We start from the raw sequence: 25,660 nt of genomic DNA on the forward strand, positions 1-25,660 counted from the left end.
CTGAATCCTCCTTCTCCCTTCGTTAAGTTTTCCTCCCACCACCTCGCGTCCAGCAAAGGAAGTATTATGAGGTCTTGGACGAGCCTCGACCAACTCTTCCACTCCACCACTCTCTGAAAGAGCTGACCAAGGGGATCTCTCTAGAGAGACTCTCCAGCCGTCGGGTCTCATTCTCAGCGACAGAGATCCTCAATCAAGAGAAAGTCGCTAAGTATGCCATGCAGGGTACTTCGTGGAGATCTATGGTTGGGGTCCTTGGATATACTTGTACAAACCAAGGATTTCTCTAAGGAAAGTACCAGGAAGGCTATGGAAACCTTCCTCCTCTCTGGTACCCATATCATCTAGTTCCTAACCCACCAAGTTTTGAACTTGTGGGCTAATACCATCCTTAAGCGTAGGGACTCTGTATCTGAGAGGTTCCACCAGCAGGTCCCTAACGCAGAGATTGCTAGGCTCAGGATCTCCTCTCTCAATGGTTCTTCATTGTTCGAGCCAAGGGACATGGAGCAGGTTGCAGAAAGGTGGAGGAAGTCCCACCAGGACACTCCTCCACAGGTCCTTGACATTCCAACCCTACAGGCCACCAGCTCTTCAGCAGCCTAACCCGCCCAAAACCTTGACGAGTAATACAGTAGCAAAGAAAATGACGTCTAGAAGTCCCTTTCCTACCAAAGACAACAAAGGCTGAAAGTCCTCCAGGGGAGGAAAATACCCTAAAGGGAGTAGCCACGGCCGTAAACGCTAAGATAGGCACTCCCCCTGCCTACAAAGTTGCTGGAACTCGGGGCAGATCTCTGGGCAGTCTCTGTGATTGGTTCAGGGTATCGTGTCCCGTTCATGTCATCTCTAGTGTCTATAAACTCCTTTTTGCGATGGAATCATCAAAGGGGCTAGCCCTTCGAGCAGAAGTCGAGACCATGTTGGAGAAGGGCGCTCTCCAAGAGGTCCTTGACGACTCCCAGGCTTCTTTAGTCGACTCTTTCTTCTGAAAATGGCATCTGAAGGCTGGAGACCAGTCATCGACCTTTCAGCTCTGAATAAGTTTGTCGAACGGATGTCGTTCAGCATGGAGATGGCACGCATGGTCAGACAAGCGGTAAAACCACAGGACTTCATGTGGACACTGGACCTAAAGGACGTTTACTTCCAGATCCCAATCCATCAATATTCAAGGAAGTACCTAAGATTCAGCCTAAACAACAGGAAATACCAGTTCAAGGTACTGTGCTTCGGTCTTTTCACAGCAAGCCAAGTCTTCACCAGAGTGTTCGCCCTAATGTCATTTTGGGAACACAGGATTAGCATCCATCTCCTCCGTTATCTGGACGACTGGCTGATCCTAGCAGACTCGGTGGCAGCCCTTATTTAACACCGAGACAAACTCCTGAGGCTGTCAAGATCTGGGGATCATGATAAACCTTGAGAAGTCCTCCCTGCTTCCCACTCAACGACTGGTATACCTAGGTATTGTCATAGTCACCAATTTCCATGAAGGCTTCCCATCAGACGACAGAATAATGAAGCTGCAAAATGTTGTTAGACCCTTTCTCAGACGAGAAGAACGCCCGGCTCAGAAGTGGCTATGTCTCCTCGGACACCTATCATTCTTGGCCCGTCTAGTTCCCAACTTCCACCTCAGGATTCGTTCCCTCCAGTCCAGGTGGAATCAAGCCTTCGATCTCCCGGACACTCCGATCCCCATGGGACTAGTGGAACAGACGGACCTCAATTGGTGGGTGGAAGATGAGAATCTGCAAAGGGGCGCAGATCTTCTCGTCCTCTCCTTGGACTTGATGCTGTTTTCAGATGCTTCAAATGAAGGGTTGGGGTCCACGTGCTGCACCACGCGACCTCAGGCCTATGGTCAAAGTCAGAAAAATACCTCCACAAATCTCTTAGAGATGAAGGCCGTCTTTCTGGCCATTCAACAGTTCCATCAGTTTCTGGTAGGCCACTCAGTGGTGGTAATGAGCGACAACACCACAGTAGTGGCTTACATCAACAAGCAAGGAGGTATTTTTTTGGAGCCCCTATCCCATCTAGCAGTAGAGATACCGAGATCCATTCAATACCACTATCAGCACGCTTAATTCAAGGCAAAAGGATTGTTCTTGCCGAAAATCTGAGCAGAGCATTTCAGAAAGTGAGTACCGAATGGTCTTTGGATCATCTAGTAGCTAACAAAGTCCTGATTTTGTGGGGTTCTCCAACTGTGGATCTCCTAGCAATGGCCCTGAACTAAAGGCTCCTGTTTTACTGCTCCCCCATCGCAGACCCCAATTCTGTACTTTCTAGCAAGATGCATTTCAACAACGGTGGGACAACATCAACGTTTACGCCTTTCTCCTGTTCTGTCTGATGAGGAAGGTACTTAACAAGGCCAGAACATCAGTCAACCTCTTAGTGACCATCATAGCTCAGCTATGGCATGATGCAGAATGGTTCCCGGAGCTTCTGAGAGAACTTCCTCCACGACATGATCTATTCAGGCAACCACACGTCAATATATACCACAAAGCCGTAGCTTCACTACGACTTCACACCTGGAGACTATCCAACATCTCCTCACTCGGAGAGGATTTTCGCAACAAGTTGCAAACAGGATGTTTGGATACCTGCGGAAATCATCAGCAGCAGTCTACTAGGCAAAGGGGAATGTCTTCTGTGGTTGGTGTCGTGGAAGGGGTATCTCTCCACTCGATACCACTATTCCAGCAATTGCGGAGTTCCTATTGTATTTGCGTGAAGAAATGCGCCTTTCAGTTTCGGCGGTAAAAGGCTATTGCTCAGGCCCAAGCCTCAGACTCAGTCTGAATGGAATGGACATTTCTTCATCGCTAGAACTTTCCTTACTCATACGGAGTTACGAACATGCCTGTCCTTAGTCAGGAGTGAGACTTCCCCCATGGAATGTGGTTCGAGTTCTCCAGTCTCTAAAGAGACCCCCTGCGAACCATTACGCCAGACAACAGATTGCCACCTGACTTGGAAGACGGTGTTCCTGCTCGTTCTAGCTTTGGCAAAATGAATCAGCGAACTACATGGTCTAATGCAACGTCACCCATTCAAGGGGATGGGGAGAGGTAACGTTCAGCTTCGTCCCCGAGTTTGTGGCAAGACTCAGAATCCAGTGGTGGCGGATCCTAGATTCAACTCCTTCCTGATAACGAGTCCGCTCTTTAACAGACAACTCAGACCATCTCTTACACTGTCCATTGAGGAGTTTGAGACTCTACCTTAAGAAAACAGCATCAGCTCGCCCCCGAGTGCCTGCACTGTTCGTCAGCACAGCGATGAACAAGAGAAGGATCACTAAGAACATTTTTGCTTGGATTCGCAGGATCATAGACCATGCTCTAAATCAAGATCCTCCTCTGTCACGTCGTCCCAGAGCCCATGATGTCATGGGCCTAGCTACGTCTCTGGCCTTCAAAAGAAATTGTACTGTGATGCAGATTCTACAGGCTGGGGTATGGAAATGCCAAACAACTTTCACAGCCCATTACCTGCAAGACGTGACCCACAGGAGACTCGATACGTTTTCTATCGGCCCTGTGATGACTGCACAACAGCTGGTCTAATACCTCAAGCTCCCTATTGGACAAGTAGTAGAAGGTTGAGGGCACTGTTACCTGGTGTTAGTCTGCGTGAAGAAAAGGTAGGACTAGCTCTTATTCTTTTCTTCATCTTCCTCTTTCTTGGGGAAAGCAGCAACCTAGGTTCTTTTGCACAAGCTGACCTCAAACCACTGCAAGTAAACCATGCTCCCTTGTGTACCTAGTATTGTGTCAATACTGTTGCATCCCCATACTTGGGCGAGGTGGTCTTGGAAAAGTGTTAGTTACAACAGTTTTTCCTACAAAAACTCGGAATAACTTTTACCGTGACCGTCACACTGCTTATCTCAACACACAGCTTGCATAGGCAGCAGACCTTGCATAGCAAGATTTAGCGAGTGATTAGTGATTCCTCATGTTTGGTACCAACGTACTTAAGATAAGGAGCCCCTAGGTAAAGCCAAAAGCCAGATTGGCATGGACGTCCACCCTCATAATGGGTGAGTCACCCCTAGTAAATAGTATAGGTTTGTATTCCAGTTACAGAACAAATGACAAATTTGTAGATAATTTGTATTTTTCCTAATGATACAAACCTTTAGCTATTTATACAAAATTACCCGCCGACCCTATCCCCCTTGAAGTCCTACCTCCAAGCAAAGTGAGCTCAATCACAGGTGAGTGAGTGGGAGTTGACTAGCGAGCTCCCCCCCCCCCCCTAACTAGCAGGATGGGTAGTTAATCCTAGCTAAGTTTTAACGGTTCGTTCTTTCAGCTTCGCTGAAAGTAAAATCCGTAATAAATAGCTAAAGGTTTGTATTTTTAGGAAAAATACAAATAATCTTTGAATTGTCCTATTTTAACTTAGTCCTATTTTATCTAATATTACCTACTTCTACAGTTTCTTTTATTTTATCTAATATTACCTACTTCTACAGTTTCCTTCAATTTAAATTCTTTAGTCACAATAATTTTTTTATTTGCTAGTCACGGAGAATTAGCTACATAGTTACTCACATGACACATTATGCTGAAAAATATTTGAAATATTTCTTCAAATCATATAACTACTGTACTGTGGAGGCACATGATAGAGGGACCGAGAAATATATTTCAGGTATTTCTATTTTATAAAAGAAGGGAGGCAGTCATTAGATTAGTTTGTGGATGTCGCCTGATGTAGTCAAATATGGATCACAGAAACATAAAAGTAAATCCCCATAAAGCAACGAGTAGCCTTCTTGAGGCTCTATGTACAACCTATTGTAAATGGGTTTGGTTGATCTGGCATAGGGTATAAATTACAGTTACTGTACTGTATCTTGAAATTACACTTACCCTAAACAAACAATAACTCTTAGGTTACACTCTGAGAAGTAATAATGCTAATTATTTAGTGTGAACCCCTGTTGACCAAAACCTTTCTCGAATTATGGAAAATTTGAGCGTGGGAAGATACCCAAAATACCAGATAGTTTTATAATGCTTTCATACTAAAATTGACCGAAGACAGAGTCTACTCAATCAGTTATATCTGTAGTGGAAATACATATAACATTACCTCTATGATAGTCAGGATCACTATGTAATTTTCTCAGACATGTATGTAAAGTATCAAAACTACAGTGTTGGAAGCTTTAATAGCATAAACAATCATAAAAAACACTTTCTATTTGCCCTGAACAAAAAGGTTTTTGTCAATATCTCCACTTCTAAATAACCTAGAAATAGGATTTTGATAGTTAAACTGCTGTTTTCAGGGCCAACGAATCCAATATCAAAATGAATAAGTTAGATTCAACCACAAATTTATCTGACTAAAATATTCCCTGTTATTGAATGTTTCACAATTGATCAGGCATGAACATTTCACTAAATTTAGTGTCCATTAAGAACTAACATGCTCAACAGGACAAAAATGGGTTTAATCATTAGTCAAACAAAGATTCTTTACATATTATCACCCTCATCGGCATCATCTATTTCACACATATTGGGGGTGTCCTCATCATTCTGACACTCAATGCTGCACTGGAAAAGATCAATGCATGATAATGTTGTCAGTGCCAGTGAACACATGGAAGGCTGGTGAAGCCTTTGCTGATTTTGCCCCTATAATGCTCCTCATTGGCTCTATCCCCATAACCCCAGAGGCCATAGAAATGGACATGTTTTTCAGTTGTGTGTTGTCTGTGTAGAACTTCTCTGGTGCCCTTTCATAGAGACCTACATATGAATAGGTACATTTCAGGAATTCCCTAGTTGTAGATCCATAGACATCGGCTTCTACCCAGGCATCATCAATACCAGAGTCCTCCATGGAGACACCAATAGCCCGAAGGGCAGGCATGACAACATGTAGCTCCCCTAGTCAAGGGAGCAGTGTTTACAATTGTCCCAAGGCCCATATAGGCACCATCCGGGATTTTACAAAGTGGCTGCCGTGAAAAATGTTTACGTAAATATCTGAGCTTCTAAATAACCTAGAGGTTTTATTTTGATAGCTACACTATCATTTTCAAGTTCAGTGACTCCAATGCTCATTGTTGCAGATGTGCCTGTTGATAATTTCAGTGCTCCTCACTATAGGGATTGGTTGAATTTTGTTTTTCCTACTGTACATATATAAAGAGTTGTGAACTTTGCCTCTAAATTAGGCTAAAGACAAATCACAAGTGAAGGTACTCTCAGGTCTGATAACTGCTTGGACATAGTATATGCTGAATCCCCTGGTGTTATAACAATTAGTGTTGGTTTTCCACTTTGTACCTTAGATCATCCGTTGGTTTTGTTAGTAATTAAGACTGAGCAGCCTGTCCCTGATGTGTCATACACATGTAAGATATATACAAACTCTCAAGCCGACTGAAATGGAATTTTTAGTGATCTTTTGCAGTTGAATTGTTCACAATTATATAAAAGTATTGCGCCTGTTGTTCTCTTGAATGAGAATCTGGTCAACATAATTGATAGACATATCCCTTTTCATGTATTAAAATATCATGTGAAAGACAAACACTGGTTTAAAGATGATAGTAGATCTGCTTATTTGGAGAAGCAGGACGCCTATCGTGTTTTGAGAGGTAAAATCAGATTTGACTTGGAATAACTATGCTCATAACTATCCATTGGAAACTTGTATTGTCACTTTTAGAAGTCAATGAATAATAACTTTAATAAGTTAATAAAAGTAAAAAATTAGGAAGCAGCTTAGGTTGTTGATGCTGGGGAGCCCAAGGGTAGATCACATGATTATCAAGATGTAATCCTCTTACATTTACAGTATTGTATTACATCATTGCATATATACATACCAGTAACCTTTAGCTGTGAAAAGTAACAAATTAAAGGTACAAATTGACTCTTTTTATATGTGATTATTATTATTTATTAAGATGAAATATAATCTCTTTTGCTTATATCACACAGATCATCCAAACTCCAGGACTTTGGGAGATGGACCAGAGATCGCAAGGTGGTTTTAGTGTTTCAAGCCAACAGAATGAAGAGCAGAGCTATTGTGGTTATTGTGCATTACTCTAGAATTATAGGTTTTGTAATGTGATATCAGGATTATGATACTTTTAATGAAAACTTTTTTTTATCCCCCCCAAAAATAATTCCTGTTGGGTATGCTGTTTTCAAAGATATGCACATAGATACCTTTAAGGGTCTCATTATATAGCTTTATTAAAATATCAATAGCGATACGTTATAGGAAACTACACAAGGTATGTACAGAATGCTGTTACAGTATTGTACCTATATTCATAATAATAATCTCTGGAATTTTTTCTATGAGTTTATGATTAAGGTTTATAGCTCATCCTGATTGTATTAGTAATAAAATTAATTTGATTACCAAGGCTTGTCAATACTATCCCTGATATTTTTAGAATTGCTAGTAAAGCTATGAAATTTTATGTTTGATTTTACCATATTAGATTCTCATTTAGTATGTACTGTAATTTGTTTAGCTCTAGTTGTACAGCACTAGGATTTCATAAAATCATGAAAATTTTATTTAAACTGAAAGGTACTTGACATGAAGATTCAAATAATATTGCAATACAGTAATTGAATAGAAAATTATTGTTGAAATTAACCTTTTCATTCACATCAGTGACTGCAAGAAAGTTTTTGTCATGTTTTGTTGATGTCATTAAATACAAACCCTTCGCTATTTATAAGGAATATTACTTTCGGCAAAGCTGAAAGAGGGTCCATGAGAATTTTAGCAAGCGATAACCACCCCAATCTCTAGTTAGCGGGAGAGGTGGAGGTTAGCACCCACTTTGCTTTCTGGATCAGTAGAGGACGGGTGTTGCCGCTCTCTCCTGCCAAGACTTGCTATTTCAATGTTTTACAGTTAATTCTGTTTTTGTCACTTGTTTTCTTTTTATATATATATGAAAACATTCAAAGTGTTTTTACTGTATATACAATTTAAGTTTTTTTTTATTACAGTTGCTCTTTGTGTGGCAGCGTAATGTGGACTCAGCCTCCGCTGCAGTTGGGAGTTATTGTGTTGATACTCTTCTCCCTTACTACGCCGCTCTCCCTCTTACATGGATGGCTGGCAGATCATCTGCGGGGGAAAATCTTTCCCGTTTGCGGGTTAGGTGGTGCTCCCAAAAGGTTTCTTCAGTAATTAAGTTGAAATAATAACAGTTTATTATATGACTTTTCCAGCTCTTGACTCGACATTCCTTCTTACGGCGATGGGCCAACGGCCTTTCTTAGCTGGCGGAGGGAGTGCATAATCTTTAGCTTGTCCGTTCCCTCCCGGAGAACTCCCTTCCCGCCGGAGGGTTAGGTGATCCTCCCGAGAGTTTCTTTCATAATTTTTATTTTTCAATATTTAACTTAGCCGGTGATTATAATAGCTGCAACTCTGTTGCTCGACAGAAAACTCTAAGGTAAAACTCGCCAGCGATCGCTACACAGGTAGCGGGTGTGCCCAACAGCGCCATCTGTCGTCCAGATACCCAGTACTCAATGTAAACAAAGACTCAATTTTCTCTCTGTCGTGCTATCGACAAGACGTACTTACTCGCTGTTGCTAAACTGGAGTTTTTTCACAACTAATTGGTGAAGTACATTATTCTAGTTTTGAGCTTTCGCTGTGCAGGGTTTCTCTTCACACAAATCCTTGAACTCTTTTTGATAACGGAATCTTTGTTGATGACTGTTTGATAGTTTTTTTAATTCCCCTTTGACCAATTCAAAATGGCTGACCCTTCACAAGTCCCAAAATTTAGGAAGTGCAATGCTAGGGACTGTTCAAGGCGTCTTCCGAAGGCTTCTATCGACCCTCACACTGTTTGTTCCAATTGTCGGGATAAAACCTGTCAATTGGAAGATCGGTGTGAGGAGTGCGTTGGGCTTTCGGAATTCGATTTTATCGAATTCCAAAAGTATACACGTAGGCTAGAGAGAGATAGAGTTAGGAGAAGTTCCTCTCGTTCTATCGATATTTCCTCTCCTCATGCCCCACAACCTATTCCTTCCCCTGTAGTGGTTGCTCCTAATCCCCCTCCTGGCACTCAGGAACCTTCGATGGCTGATATGATGCGTGCCATCCAAGCTCTGGGTGAGAGAGTTGAGTCCCTTGCTAGTGACCGTAATCAACTTATGGCGGATGTGAAGGAGCTGAAGTGCAAAAGTGCAGTGGGAAGTGTTAAAGTGAGTGATAGTGTTGTGGATAGTGTGGCGCTTGAGGGTTCGTCTGTTCGTGCCTGTCGTCCTCCTAGTCCGGGACCTCTTGCAAGCTCTCAAGTCCAGGGGAGAAGCAATGTCGTACGACAAATGGGTTCGAGAGGCTTTAATCAGCGAACAGACGTTCCCTCCGTGGTATCGGGCGTATCTACCCAAGATCGCCCCTGCCTAACTAAGACGAGAGAGCCCATTTATACCTCGTCTTCGGAAGGTGTTTCTCGCAAGAAACCCTGGACCAAGGTCTCACGACCGTTAAAGCGCAAGTCGGTCCCTTCCGCACAAGTCCAACGGCCCAGTTGTAGCCACTGGGTCAGTTCGGACTCGCTGCAGTCATCCGATGACTGCTCACCTCCTAAGAGAGGCAAAGCGGTACCGCTTCAGACAGTTACACCGTCTGTTGCCGCACCTGCTCCTGTAGACCTAAGTGGTCTCTACTGCAAGACATGCAGTCTAAACTAACGTCTCTTATGCAGGACTTTCGTGCGGAGAAGGTTGCTGCCGCACCAGCTAGTGCAGCTCCTTGCCTACAACCGCCCACACGATCGGTTGTGCGTCCGGTGGACGCTGAGGTAACCTTCTCACGCACACCAGTTGAGAGAGTTCCGCCACCCATGCGTTCCAGTGTGATCTGCCAGCCGCATGTTGACGTTCAGCGACGCACGGAGGTCTCCGTTGACGTTCGTGAGGTTCAACAACCGTCAGAGTTGTTTTGTTTTGACGCGGTGCGTCAACCTCCGCAACCCAGTGTGGTTGCCACTGCTCACCTACATCAGTTCAGACAGTTGGAGTAGACGCTGTGCGTATGGTTGTTGCCAGCTCACAGACTGGGCAACAGTTCCATGACGTTGCGTCCGGCTCAGTCACGCATGCTCCCGTGCGACCGGACTCAGCTAACCAGCCGTTACCCACTCCGTTGCCGTTCCCTCATCAGTTATCGGATGAGGGACTTTCTGATGATGATGTTGCTGCACACGTAGATGAACCGCATTCAGAACTGGACGAGCCTAAGTCTACGCAACCCTCTTTGGACTTTAGGAAAGTTTTGGCCCTGTTCAAAGAGATGTTTCCAGACCAGTTTGTTTCTGTGGCTCCGCGTTCTCCTCCGTCAGAGTTTGTGTTAGGCATGCCGTCATCCACTCCTGCCTTTACTAGACTCGTCCTCGCACGCTCGTCCAAGAGAGCTTTGCGTGTGATAGGAGAATGGCTGCAGTCCAAGAAGAGTTTAGGGAAGACAGCTTTTACGTTTCCCCCTGCTAGACTCTCTTCTAGATCGAGCGTCTGGTATGCCACGGGAGAAGTTCTCGGCTTGGGAGTTCCTGCCTCTGCCCAGGGCGACTTCTCAAGTCTCGTAGACTCTCCCCGCCGCCTTGCCATGAGACGCTCAAAGATATGTTGGTCATCTTCGGACCTGGACCACCTGTTGAAAGGTATCTTTAGAGCCTTCGAAGTTTTTAACTTCTTAGACTGGTGTCTAGGAGCTCTAAGCAGAAAGATCTCTCCGACAGAGAAGGAGACTTCCTTGCTCATTATGTCCTGCATGGACAAGGCCGTACGTGATGGGTCTAATGAGCTTGCTGCATCATTTGTGTCCGGAGTCCTTAAGAAGCGTGAAAACCTATGCTCATTCCTTTCAGCTGGAGTTACACCATGCCAGAGATCCGAACTTCTGTTTGCTCCTCTTTCCAAGTGCCTTTTTCCAGAAGACCTGATTAAGGAAATTGCCGCTTCTTTGATACAGAAGGACACTCACGATCTTGTTGCGTCCTCCGCTCGCAAAGCCACCCCTTTGCCTACCTTGTCAGCTAGACCAAGGATGGACACTCCAGCGTCCCGTTTTATTCCGCCCTTTCGTGGCAGAGCCTCCAGCAGAGGAGGTGCTCGTGCCGAAGGGAAACGAGGAAAGAAGAAAGGAACCAAGTCCTTTAAGGGCAGAGTCTGACTGCCAGCTTCTTCAGACAGCAGTGGGAGCCAGACTCAAGAACTTCTGGCAGACCTGGGAAAAGAGAGGCGCAGATGCACAATCTGTGAAGTTGCTCAGAGAGGGGTACAAGATCCCGTTTGTACGGAAACCCCCTCTAGCAACGTCTCCCATCGATCTCTCTCCCAGGTACAGAGAGGAAGACAAGAGACGAGCCTTGAAACAGGAAGTGTCTCTTTTACTAGAGAAGGGAGCGGTGGTCAAAGTCTCGGACCATCAAACCCCGGGATTCTACAACCGACTCTTCTTGGTGTCAAAGAAGACAGGAGGGTGGAGGCCGGTGCTAGACGTCAGTGCTCTGAATGTCTTTGTCACAAAGCAGACGTTCTCCATGGAGACCACAAAGTTGGTTCTAGCAGCGGTCAGAAGGGAAGACTGGATGGTCTCTTTAGACCTAAGGGACGCCTACTTCCACGTCCCCATCCACCCGGACTCCCAACCTTTTCTGAGATTCGTTTTCGAAAAGGTTGTCTACCAGTTTCAAGCCCTGTGCTTTGGCCTAAGCACAGCTCCTCTTGTGTTTACGAGGCTGATGAGGAATGTAGCCAAATTCCTTCATTTAGCGGACATCCGAGCCTCCCTCTATTTGGACGACTGGCTTCTCAGAGCTTCTTCCAGTCGTCGCTGTCTGAAGGATCTAAAGTGGACTCTAGATCTGACCAAGGAATTGGGTCTCCTTGTCAATATGGAAAAGTCACAAGTGGTCCCATCCCAAACTATTGTGTATTTAGGGATGGAGATTCACAGTCTAGCTTTTCGGGCTTTTCCGTCGGCCCCCAGAACAAGCCAAGCCCAGTTATGCATCCAGAACATGCTGAAGAAGGAACGATGTTCAGTCAGGAAGTGGATGAGTCTGATAGGGACGCTATCATCCCTGGAACAGTTTGTGTCATTAGGAAGACTACACCTCCGTCCTTTTCAATATCACCTAGCATTTCACTGGAAAAAGGACAAGACGCTAGAAGCGGTCTCGATCCCCATTTCCGAGAAGATGAAGTCTTGCCTGACCTGGTGGAAGGACAGTATCAGCCTCAGAGAGGGTCTGCCCCTGGCTGTTCAGACTCCCAACCACGTTCTCTTCTCGGACGCATCGGACGTAGGCTGGGGCGCGACATTAGACTGTCGGGAATGTTCGGGATTATGGAACTCGAGTCAAAGGACAATGCATATCAACTGCAAGGAGCTACTGGCAGTACATCTGGCCTTGAAAAGCTTCAGGTCTCTCCTTCAAGGCAAAGTGGTGGAGGTGAACTCGGACAACACCACTGCTTTGGCGTACATCTCCAAGCAAGGAGGGACCCACTCACTGACGTTGTACGAGATAGCAAGGGACCTGCTCATCTGGTCAAAAGGTCAAAACATATCGCTAGTAACGAGGTTCATCCAAGGCAACTTGAATGTCATGGCAGATTGTCTCAGTCGGAAGGGACAAGTAATTCCAACAGAATGGACCCTCCACAAGGATGTATGCAAGAGACTTTGGGCCACTTGGGGCCAACCAACCATAGATCTCTTTGCAACCTCGATGACCAAGAGGCTCCCAATATATTGCTCACCAATCCCGGACCCAGCAGCAGTTCATATAGATGCCTTTCTCCTAGATTGGTCTCATCTAGATCTATATGCATTCCCACCGTTCAAGATTGTCAACAAGGTACTGCAGAAGTTCGCCTCTCACGAAGGGACAAGGTTGACGTTAGTTGCTCCCCTCTGGCCCGCGAGAGAATGGTTCACCGAGGTACTTCGATGGCTAGTAGACGTTCCCAGAACTCTTCCTCTAAGGGTGGACCTTCTACGTCAGCCACACGTAAAGAAGGTACACCAAAGCCTCCACGCTCTTCGTCTGACTGCCTTCAGACTATCGAAAGACTCTCGAGAGCTAGAGGCTTTTCGAAGGAGGCAGCCAGTGCGATTGCAAGAGCAAGGAGAACATCCACCCTTAGAGTCTACCAATCGAAGTGGGAGGTCTTCCGAAACTGGTGCAAGTCAGTATCTATATCCTCGACCAGTACCTCTGTAACTCAAATAGCTGACTTCCTCTTATACCTGAGGAAAGAACGATCACTTTCAGCTCCCACTATCAAGGGTTACAGAAGCATGTTGGCATCAGTCTTCCGTCACAGAGGCTTAGATCTTTCCAACAATAAAGATCTACAGGACCTCCTTAAGTCTTTTGAGACCACGAAGGAGCGTCGTTTGGTTACACCTGGTTGGAATTTAGACGTGGTACTAAGATTCCTTATGTCAGACAGGTTCGAGCCGCTACAATCAGCCTCCCTGAAAGATCTCACCTTAAAGACTCTTTTCCTGGTATGTTTAGCCACAGCTAAAAGAGTCAGTGAGATTCATGCCTTCAGCAAGAACATCGGATTTTCATCAGAAAAGGCTACATGTTCACTACAACTTGGTTTTCTAGCCAAAAACGAGCTGCCTTCTCGACCTTGGCCGAAATCGTTCGATATTCCCAGCTTATCGAATATGGTAGGCAATGAACTGGAAAGAGTCTTATGCCCTGTGAGAGCTCTTAAGTTCTATTTAAAACGAACTAAACCTTTACGAGGCCTTTCTGAAGCTTTATGGTGTTCTGTTAAGAAACCATCTTTGCCTATGTCAAAGAATGCTTTATCCTATTTTGTCAGACTGTTAATACGAGAAGCTCATTCCCATCTGAGTGAGGAAGACCAAGCTTTGCTGAAGGTAAGGACACACGAAGTTAGAGCTGTCGCAACTTCCGTGGCCTTTAAACAAAATAGATCTCTGCGAAGTATAATGGACGCAACCTATTGGAGAAGCAAGTCAGTGTTCGCGTCTTTTTATCTTAAGGATGTCCAGTCTCTTTACGAGGACTGCTACACACTGGGACCATTCGTAGCAGCGAGTGCAGTAGTGGGTGAGGGCTCAACCACTACAATTCCCTAATTCCATAACCTTTTAATCTTTCTCTTGAAATGTTTTTATTGTTGTTTTTTGGGTTGTCCGGAAGGCTAAGAAGCCTTTCGCATCCTGGTTGATTTGGCGGGTGGTCAAAGTCATTTCTTGAGAGCGCCTAGATTAGGGGTTTTGATGAGGTCCTGTTGTATGGGTTGCAACCCTTGATACTTCAGATCCTAGGGGTCGATCAGCATCCTAAGAGGATCGCGAGGCTCCGTAAGGAAGACGTACTTAAAAAGGCAGAGTAATTGTTCAAGTCGACTTCCTTACCAGGTACCTATTTATTTTGTTTTTGTTATTTTGATAACTTCTAAAATGAAATAAAAACTCTTAGCTCATAATAATGTAAACATATATTGCTGGTCTCTACCCACCCCCCTGGGTGTGAATCAGCTATTATAATCACCGGCTAAGTTAAATATTGAAAAATGTTATTTTGATAATAAAATAAATTTTTGAATATACTTACCCGGTGATTATAAATTAAAGGACCCTCCCTTCCTCCCCAATAGAGACGCAGTGGAACGAGGAGAAAATTGAGTCTTTGTTTACATTGAGTACTGGGTATCTGGACGACAGATGGCGCTGTTGGGCACACCCGCTACCTGTGTAGCGATCGCTGGCGAGTTTTACCTTAGAGTTTTCTGTCGAGCAACAGAGTTGCAGCTATTATAATCACCGGGTAAGTATATTCAAAAATTTATTTTATTATCAAAATAACATTTTTCCTCATAGCGATGCCGTTCTTCTTCGTTCAGCTAAGTCAGTTAACATAGAAGACCAGCTCCGTTCATTCTTGTGGAATCTGATGTACCTGCCCCATCATAGTCCTGCTCTAAAGGGAGCTCCCTACCTGTGGCAGCTCCTGATCAGCTCGTTGGTTATGATTTTTTTCTTACGGGACGAGGTCTCGGCCAATAGTGGTACAGTCTGTTTCTCTTTTCGGCTACTCCTTTGTTTTTCATGCTTCAGCATAGGAACGAGGGCAGTGGCATACTGGGTTCCTATGGTTTTTCCAGTAGGGAGATCCCTAAGGAGTGAACCCAGAAACTAGCCTTGGCTACGTTTTCTCAGGTAGCGCTCGATGCCGAGCTTCAAATTTAACAAGGCTTGTTGACGGCAAAGAGCGCTGCCAGGAGGTCCACTTCCAGGGGTTGGACAACTTTCCCTTCCAAGGGAAAGTTAACCTCCCCGGGTGTTGGGTTGCTCTCCCTTCTAAGGGAGAGCTTCCTTTCATCAGCTGTTTAGCAACGTTCCCACCTCTGGGGAGAATTGCTGACAGCTCGACGAAGATCAGCAGCCGCTATCTCATCGTCAAAGACTGCGTTCTCTCCCTGTGGCTAGGGGAAAGCAAAGTCCAAGGCAAGGTCATATCTCTTGTCTGCCCGAGAGAGTACCAGCGTGTGAATTATGCCTAGGCTTCTCCCTCTAGGTCTGGGGGAAAAGCTTACTCCTAGGCAATGTCCTCTTCAGAAGAACATTCCTCTCATTCCCGAGAGAAAGCTTGTGATCAGCACACTCCCTCTCTGTTGAAACCTGCAAGACATTCTCCTTCGGCAACCTGGGCGTTCTCCTCTCCCTGCGGTGAGGAGACGCCTGTTTGAACCTTCGGGTTCTCGTCTCGTGGTTCCCTCGAGTTCTTGTGACAGTTACGCTGAGCCTTCGGGCTTTCGTGACCCCAAGCCTTCGGGCTCTCGTTACGATGAGCCTTCAGGTTCTCGTAACCCTGGGCTTTTTGGTCCTCGTAACGGTGAGCCTTTAGGTTCTCATGACCCTGAGTCTTTAGGCTCACGTTGTGTGGAGCCTTCGCGCTCTCGTGATCCTCCTTATGCTGAGCCTTCGGGCTCTCGTGACCCTTGTTACGCTGAGCCTTTGGGCTCTTGTTACCCTCGTTACAATGAGCCTCCCGGCTCTCGTAATCCTGGGCCTCCTGGTGCACGTTACGCAGAACCCTCAGGTTCTCGTGACACAGAGCCTTCGGGTTCTTGTTGCACTGAGCCTTTGGGCTCTCATGACCCTGAGCTTCTAGGCTCACGTTAGGATTTACCTCCAAGTTTTTGTAACCCTGAACATCTAGGTTTTCATCGCGCCGAACATCTCGGTTCTCGTGACTGCGAGCCTTGGGCCTCTCGTCACGCGGAACCTTCGGGCTCTCGTTGCGTTGAACCTTTTTGCTCTCGTGACTGTCGGCCTTCGGACGAAGTTATGCTGAACCTTGGGGTTCTCGGGACCCCGAGCCTTCAGGCTCTTGTCACACTGAGCCTTCGAGCTCTCATGACTTGGGGCCTTCAGGTTCTCGTCGCGCCAAACCTCTCCGCTCGTGTGACCTCGAGCCTTTGGGCTCTCGTGACTTTAGGCCTCCGGGTCCACGTTAAGCTTTCGCATTCTTGTCGTACTGAGCCTTCGGGCTCTTATAACCCTAAGCTTCCGGGCTCACGTTACATTTTACCTCTGGGCTTTTGTAACCCAGAACCTCTCGGTTCTCGTGACTGGAAGCCCTCAGGCTTTCGTGGCACTGAGCCTTCAGGCTTTCCTGGCTTTGAGCCTTTCGGCTATTGTTTCTTTGAGCCTTTGGATCCTCATCATGCTGAACCTTTCTTTTCTCAGGTCCCCGAGTCTTCAGGCTCTCGTCACGTTGAGCCTTTGAGCTCTCGTGACTTCAGGCCTTCGGGGTCTCGTTGCGTTGAGCCTTTGGGCTCTCGTGACTTCTGGCCTTTGGGTCCCCGTGGTAGTGGTTTGCGGACTGCGGCCAGACGAAGCACGCCGACCACAATTCAACTTTTCACTACACAATAAAAAAACGGTGGAGTACCCAGAGATCTGGGCGAAAGGTTAACAATCAAGAAGAACTGGGCACTGGCACCACACCTTAATTTATACTGGGCAAGGGGACCCAGCTAGAACCTCTGAATTTTTTATATTACTTCCTGTTGAGGTTACCATCCCTCTCTCAGCTTTACTGTATTACTGTATGTACCATGTCTTAAAAGGAGCAGCATGCTTTCTTGGTATGGGATTTTTTTTTTATTTCAAGTAAATTACGAATTTTTAAATATTAAACTTAGCCGGTGAATATATAATACAGTGAACCCTCGCTACTTCGCGGTTCGACAATCGCGGATTCACCACTTCGCGGGGTTTTCCCATAACCCATATATATATACATATCGCGGATTTTCCGGAAAATTCGAAAATACCGCGAAATCTGAAGACAACCAAATACGATATTTTGTTACCTGTAATTCCATTAATACTGTAATTAGTAATATCTGCTCTTACTGATTGTTCATTGCATTACATATGATATATAATTCAGCACAGAAAGAAATAAAACACGAAAAGAGAATGTGATCATACGATAATTCAGTACGTAGTAAAATTAAATCGAACATGAAACGCAAATCAGATGCAGTCATACCATATTAGAATGGTGTGTACTGTAATGGATGTGCTTCTTTTCCATGAATCTTTTGTATGTATACGTACGTAGTACAGTACTGCATCCAATAATATTCTTTGTTGCAAAAATCACATTTCGAATACTGTAAGCGTACGAGAGAGAGAGAGAGAGAGAGAGAGAGAGAGAGAGAGAGAGAGAGAGGCGTAAAATAGCGTACGTAAATTTTTATTATTATTGTTATTATTATTATTATTGTTGTTGTTGTTAATAAAATTATTATTGTTATTATTATTAATCATTATTATTATTATTATTACTGTACAGTATTATTATCATTATTTATTATTATTACGGTATTGTACTTAATCTACGTACGTTCAGTATGCGCGGGGGCATCTTCTATGAGTAACCAACGCGCCATAGTACTGTAAGACGGGTTGTGATTGGTTCAAGCGCTGATAGATGACGAATCAAAACTCAAGTTTTGTTATCTAGCCTGTGATTGGTGTTTTGCCCGCATCTTCTACCCGCAGCATCAAAGTTCTCGCGGGGCTGGATCGTTCACTTTCTCTTTCCGCGTATTGCTGAGTAGACGTTCTTAAGTTTGTGAAGTTTAATCTGTGCTGTGTGCGACTGTTTTAAGTTGAACTTTTTGTTGAACTTTCTGTTACAATGCCTCCCAAGCGTTCTGCTTCTAGTAAGGCTGGTAGTGAGCCTAAACGCCACCGAAGGATGATGACGATAGCTGAGAAGGTTACGCTTCTCGACATGTTAAAAGATGGTAGAAGTTACGCGGCCGCCGGCCGCCATTTTGGCATCAACGAATCCACCGTTCGCTACATCAAGAAGGACGAGGCGAACATTAGAAAGACTGCTGCAATCACCTTTAGCAGATCAGCGAAGCGAGTCGTTACAACGCGTAATAAAACGATCGTACGCATGGAAGGTGCTTTAGCTGTGTGGATTGCCGACTGCCGGAAGAAGAACATAGCGTTGGATACGAACACCATCCAAAAAAAGGCTTTGAGCTTATATGAGAATTTTGCTGCAAAGGAACCTAAAGACGACGACGGCAACCATGCTGAAGATGATGATGATGCAGATGATCCTCAACCAGGGACATCCACTGATTCCCAGCCTCAGAAACGTTTTTCCGCAAGCAAAGGATGGTTCGCGAAGTTTCAGAAACGCTTCGCCCTGAAAAGCGTTTCCCTGCATGGGGAGTCTGCTTCCGCTGACACTGCCGCTGCTGAAACTTACGTGAACCAGACTTTCAAGAACATTATCGCTGAAGGTGGATACAAGCCGGAACAAGTCTTTAATATGGATGAAACCGGCTTGTTTTGGAAGAGAATGCCGTCGCAAACTTTCCTGTTCAAAGAGGAAGCCAAAGCCTCTGGCTTTAAGGCATTCAAGGATCGCGTTACCCTCGTGATGTGTGGCAATGTTGCTGGATTTTTGTTAAAGCCGGGGCTTATTTATAAGTCGAAAAATCCTCGCGCTTTGAAAAATAAAAATAAGAATCTCCTTCCCGTGTACTGGATGCATAATCAAAAAGCATGGATTACGAAGATGCTGACCTCCAACTGGTTCCACCAGTGTTTCATCCCGCAAGTCCATGAATATCTCTTAGAGAAGGGCTTGCCATTCAAGATCCTTCTCCTTATGGATAACGCTGGTGGACACGCAACTGACCTGTCGCGTGAGGGCGTTCAGGTTGAGTTCCTGCCACCCAACACCACGTCATTAATTCAACCAATGGACCAGGGGGTTATCAGGGCGTTCAAGGCCCTCTACACGAAGAATACCTTGGCGGACCTCGTTGCGTGTGTGGATGCTGCCCAAGATGACGAGGATGAAGATTTCAACTTAAAGGCGTACTGGCGGCAGTACACCATAGCCACGTGCCTGCAGAATATTCAAAAGGCACTTCAAGAGATGAAACCTGCAACCGTAAATGCGAGCTGGAAGAAGCTGTGGCCCGATATTGTTTACGACGACAAGGGATTTACTCCGTCGGAAATCCAACACTCTGCAATACGGAAATCTGTGCAGTTGGCTGCCATAATTGGAGGTGACGGGTTTGGCGACATGACGACTGAAGACGTCGACGAGTTGTTGGACTGCCATTCCCAGCCCCTAACTGACGCAGACCTCGAAGACCTGACGAAATCGGCAAGTGAGGAAGAGAGTGAGGGTACCCAGGAAGAGACCCAAGAAAATGTCGAAGAAACGGGCTTAACATTAGAACGGCTTGCCAAGTTCTGCAACCATATGAAGGAGGCGAAAGAAATGTTACAAGAGTGGGACGAGGATATGGTTCGCTCGATGCAATTCTCAAATAAGGTCGATGACATCACGACTCCCTACAGGATGCTCTTGGATCGAAAAAAGAAGCAGCGGCAACAACTTCCGATCACAATGTTCTTCCAGCCTCGCAAAAAAGAGCCAGTTCCTCCTGCTAGTACGCCTTCGGAAGAAATTGAAGAAGTTGAAGAGGTGTCCCAGGAAAAGACACCTCCGTCTGAAGAGACGTAAAATACTATCATTGACTGCACAGTAGAACACATCATCAGCTTCATCATCATCATTTCTACTGTGCAGCAAATTCATCGCCATCGTCATTCAAGTTTTTCTTGAACTTCTTTCGTGGTGAGTACAGTAACAATCTTTATTTTTTACTTTAACCTGTTTTATAGTTTAGTAATGTACGTACTGTATGCATTAAGTTAAAGGGAAGGTTTTAAAAGTCTACATGTTGTAACCTATCATATTTTTTTTGTTTAAAATTTACATTTACGTACGTAAAACAATCTCTCTCTCTCTCTCTCTCTCTCTCTCTCTCTCTCTCTCTCTCTCTCTCTCTCTCTCTCTCTCTCTCTCTCTCTCTCTCTCTCAAATTGTTTTCCTGCTTTGCTACGTACAAGTACTGTATAATTTATATTTGTAAGGTAACATATTTTGTAAATGCTTTTACTGTAAATACTGTATGTACTGTATCATTATTTATCACTATCATCATGCGCGTTAAATGCCTTGTTTGTTCTGAGCGTGGTTGTTTACTGAGCGTACACGCCGTCGTTTCAGGCGGCGTCATAAAGAAAAAGATTTCATTTGGAAGTCCTAAGAAAAATACGTAAACTAAAACATTGGTAATAAAAAAATCAACATACAGTACTGTATAATCAATATAATCGATGCAAAAACTAACCTATACGTACATATATGTGTACACTAAATGAGTTTGTTTCTTCATTATGATCAGAGATGAACGTAAACAAAACATTGGTTGCCATTTTTTATCGTGCTTTTTAGGTGTTTAGGAAACACATGATATAAAATCGCCTTTAATATTTGTGCCTGTTTTAGTTTAGGGTGCTGTAGTACATGCATTAAGTGTTCTGTACATTAAAGGGTGGTTTGTTAACAGTACTACGTACAAGGGAAGGTTTTAAAAGTCCGAATATACATGTTAAATAAATAGGTAAATATGCTGTCACTACTTCGCGGATTTTCACCTATCGCGCCCGCGTCTGGAACCTATCTACCGCGATAAACGAGGGTTCACTGTAGCTGACGTCTCGGACGGCTAGACAGATACCAAAAACTCGCGAGCGATCGCCATGAAGGTTGCGGTTGTGACCACCAGCGCCGACTATCGGCCAGATACCGCATATACTTGTCAAGTTCTCCAGTTCTTCTCTGTCGGTCTTGTCGACAAGTTGGTTCCGCTCGCTGATGACCTTGAGTTTTCGACCTTTTTGGTGAAGTACTTTATTTTGGTTGTTTATGGGCTTTCGCTGTGACGGGTTTTTTCTTCAATTAAACTCTTGAAACCCTTTTTTTGGCTAGTGTTTATTGTTGATGACTTTGGTTTTGACTTGGATTTTCTCTGATTGTTCAATATGGCTGACCCTTCTCCTATCCCTGAACCTAAATATCGCAAGTGTGCGAGGGATTGCAACAAACGTCTTCCCAAGGCCTCTATCGACCCACATACCGTTTGTTCTAATTGCCGGGGTAAATCCTGCCAATTAGGAGATCGGTGTGATGAGTGCGTGGTCTTGTCGGAATTCGACTGGCTTGAATATGACAAATATACTCATAAGCTGGAGAGAGATAGGGTGAGGAGAAGTTCCTCTAGGTCTTTGGAATTTTCCTCCTCCCATGCCCCTGAACCTAATCCTTCCCCTGTAGTAGTTGTTCCTGAACCCCCTACTAGCACTCATGAACCGTCCATGCGGGATATGTTTCTTGCGATTCAAGCTTTAGGCGAAAAAGTTGAGTCCTTAGCATCGGACCGTAACCAACTCATATCAGATGTTAAGTTGTGTAAGTGTCAGAGTGGTAAAACAGAAAATCGTAGTGATAAAGTGATAAGTGCGCAAAGTGTATTTAGTGTTGCGACCGAGGGTTCGTCTGTTCGTGCTTGTCGCTCCCCTAGTCCGAGACCTCTTTCAGGCTCCCCTGCACCAGGGAGAAGTAATGTCGTAAGACTTAAGGGGACGAGAGGCGTTAACCAACGTACAGACGTTCCCTCTTTGGTATCGGACGTTTCTCGTCAAGATCGCCCTTACCATAAGACGGGTGAGACTGTGTTCTCCTCGTCCTCCGAAGACTTATCGCACAAGAAACCTTGGCGCAAGGTTTCTAGACCCTTGAAGCGAAAGTCAGTCCCTTCAGGACAGGTCCAGCGTCCTGGCTGTAGCCATTGGGACAGCTCTGACCTTTTGCAGTCGTCGGAAGACTGTTCGCCTATTAAGCGCAAGCGTAACACGGGGTCCGAGGGTCGCGGTAGAGGCAATGTTTTGCCAATGCAGACGTTACCGACGTCACGGCCCGTTCCGACTCCCGTTGATCCAAAGTGGGTTGTCCTGCGGGACATGCAGTCTAAGCTTGCCTCCCTTCTCCCTTATGGAAGAGTATGACGTTGAGCAGGTTCGCGATGATCCTTTGCTTTCGAGTCGCCATTACGCTGAACGAGACTCTGGCCGTCAGCCGCCCAAACGAGTATCTACTCGTCCGTTTGACGTTAGCGCTGACGTTTCTAGTACTTTGAAACGTGATGTCAGTAGTCTTTCACGTCAGTCACGTGACGTGGATCCTCCCTTGCTGCAGTCTCGTACTGACGTTCAGCTGCTGCCGCCGCAGCCCCGCACTGACGTTCGCCGACCGGCTCCGTTGCCTCGACGTGACGTTGAGCGTCAGTCACCGCAGTCGGAGGTTGTTTTGCCTGCTCAGTCTATGCAGTCAATGCAGTTCCGACGTGACGTCGAGCGTCAATCAACTTCAACTGTTGTTGTTGGTCAGTCACAAGGATTTCAGTCCTTTCAGCAGCGGCGTGACGTCGCTTCCTCTTCTGCTACTGCTGCTCCTTTGCTTGTTGACATTGCCTGTCAAGCGTTGCCGCCTTGGCAGGTCTCTCCTTTTCATGAGACTCGGCAGTTGTCGGACGGGGTTCCGTCGGATGAGGAAGTCGCTGATCCCCTTCCAACTGATATTCCTTTGGGGACTTTGTCAGACGGAGAGGAGCCTAAAGCTGCTCAGCCCTCTATGGACTTTAAAAAGATCATGCTGATTTTTAAGGATCTGTTTCCTGACCATTTTGTAACTGCTGCTCCTCGTTCGCCTCCGTCAGAGTTTACGCTAGGCCTAGCAACTTCGACGCCGTCGTTTACTAAGCTAGTGCTCTCTCGCTCTTCTAAGAGAGCTTTGCGTTTGCTAGGCGATTGGTTGATCACCAGGAGGAGTTTGGGGAAGACAGCCTTTGCTTTCCCCCCTTTTAAACTGGCTTCTAGAGCGAGCGTCTGGTATGACACGGGAGAAGTTCTCGGCTTGGGAGTTCCTGCCTCTGCCCAGGGAGACTTCTCAAGCCTCGTAGACTCTCCCCGTCGCCTGGCCATGAGACGCTCTAAAGTTTACTGGTCCTCTTCGGACCTTGATCATCTCCTCAAAGGGGTTTACAGGGCCTTCGAAGTTTTTAACTTCTTGGATTAGTCGCTGGGAGCCTTGAGCAGGAAGATCTCTTCGGCCGACCGTGATGTTTCCGTGCTTATTATGTCCTGCATGGACAAAGCTATCCGTGATGGCTCTAATGAGCTCGCCGCTACCTTTACGGCAGGAGTCCTTAAGAAGAGGGAGACTCTTTGCTCGTTCCTTTCGGCAGGAGTAACTCCCTGCCAAAGGTCGGAGCTTCTCTTTGCCCCGTTGTCATCTGCCTTGTTTCCTCAGCAGTTGATTAAGGATATTGCGGCTTCTCTGGTGCAGAAGGATACCCACGACCTGATGGCTACGTCGGCGCGCAAGGCTGCTCCTTCATCGTCTTATGTCGTAAGACCCAAGCTCGATACCCCAGCTACTAGGTTTATCCCGCCCTTTCGTGGCAGAGCCCCCAGTAAGGGAGGCGCTCGTGCCGACAGTAAAAGAGGCAAGAGGAGAGGATCCAAGTCCTCCCGTGGCAGAGTCTGACTGCCCACGTCCTCAGACAGCGGTAGGGGCCAGACTGAACAACTTCTGGCAGGCCTGGGAGAAGAGGGGTGCAGACCGAGAGTCTGTGTTGTTGCTCAAGGAGGGGTACAAAATACCTTTTGTACGGAGACCTCCTCTGGTAACAGTTCCTATAGACCTCTCTCCCAGGTATCGAGAGGAGTCAAGGAGACAGGCACTACAACTGCAGGTGTCTCAGTTGCTAGAGAAGGGAGCGGTGGTGAAAGTCTCGGACCTTCAATCACCGGGATTTTACAACCGTCTCTTCCTAGTCCCAAAGCATACAGGAGGTTGGAGGCCAGTGCTGGATGTCAGTGCGCTCAACGTTTTTGTTGTCAAAACAAAATTTACGATGGAGACCACGAAGTCCGTCCTAGCAGCGGTCAGAGAGGGAGACTGGATGGTCTCTCTCGACCTGCAGGATGCGTACTTCCACATTCCTATACACCCGGATTCTCAACCGTATCTGAGGTTTGTATACAGGAATGTGGTGTACCAATTCCGAGCACTGTGCTTCGGCCTCAGCCCTGCTCCTCTTGTTTTTACGAGGCTCATGAGAAATGTGGCAAAATTTCTTCATTTATCGGGGATTCGAGCCTCCCTGTACCTGGACGACTGGCTGCTCAGAGCGTCGTCCCGTCATCGCTGTCTGCAGGACCTTCAATGGACGTTGGATCTTGCAAAGGAGTTGGGACTGTTAGTGAACTTATAGAAGTCTCAGCTGAATCCCTCCCAAACGATTCTCTATTTGGAGATGGAGATTCGCAGTCTAGCTTTTCGGGCTTTTCCGTCTGCCACCAGGATAGATCAAGCCTTGCTCAAAGTCCGCCTCATGCTGAGAAAAGACCGTTGCTCAGTGAGAAGTTGGATGAGCCTCCTAGGGACTCTGTCATCCCTGGAACAATTTATCTCGCTAGGGAGACTTCACCTTCGCTCTCTCCAGTTCCATCTAGACTCCCATTGGGACAAGAGCAAGACTTTGGAAGCTGTTTCAATCCCGATCTCCGAGCCAGTAAAGACGTGCCTGAACTGGTGGGACAGCAACATAAGTCTTCGAGAGGGTCTGTCCCTGGCGGTCAAAAACCCAAACCACGTGTTATTCTCAGACGCGTCGGGTTTGGGTTGGGGAGCGACTCTGGACGGTCTGGAATGTTCGGGTCTTTGGACGTCGGATCAGAGGAGCCTTCACATCAACTGCAATGAGCTGTTGGCTGTTCACTTGGCCTTGACGAGTTTCGAGAGTCTTCTCTGAAACAAAGTGGTAGAAGTGAATGCGGACAACACCACAGCCTTGGCGTACATCTCCAAGCAAGGAGGCACTCACTCCCACACACTGTTCGTCATCGCAAGGGACCTCCTCATCTGGTCAAAAGATCGAGGCATCTCACTGTTGACAAGGTTCGTCCAGGGGAAATTGAACGTCTTGGCGGACTGTCTCAGTCGGAGAGGTCAGGTGATCCCCACAGAATGGACCCTCCACAAGGACGTGTGCAAGAGTCTTTGGATGACTTGGGGTCAGCCCACCATAGACCTCTTTGCGACCTCTTTGACCAAAAGGCTCCCGACCTATTGCTCTCCAGTCCCAGA

At 46.0% G+C, this 25,660-nt stretch overlaps 1 protein-coding gene across 1 annotated transcript in view; it reads left to right on the forward strand.

Annotated features, from left to right (window-relative positions):
* The window catches only part of LOC137646993 (ras-related protein Rab-18-like), a 129,814-nt gene extending 122,393 nt beyond the window's left edge, over positions 1–7,421 (forward strand). Inside the window, exon 5 of the mRNA XM_068380078.1 lies at positions 6,990–7,421. Coding sequence (XP_068236179.1) covers positions 6,990–7,103 — 114 coding nt within the window. The 3' untranslated portion in view covers positions 7,104–7,421. The remainder of the gene's footprint in view (positions 1–6,989) is intronic.
* The last annotated feature ends 18,239 nt before the right edge of the window (positions 7,422–25,660 follow it).

The sequence above is a fragment of the Palaemon carinicauda genome, chromosome 9 (assembly GCF_036898095.1).
Source record: "Palaemon carinicauda isolate YSFRI2023 chromosome 9, ASM3689809v2, whole genome shotgun sequence".
Classification (NCBI taxonomy): domain Eukaryota; kingdom Metazoa; phylum Arthropoda; class Malacostraca; order Decapoda; family Palaemonidae; genus Palaemon; species Palaemon carinicauda.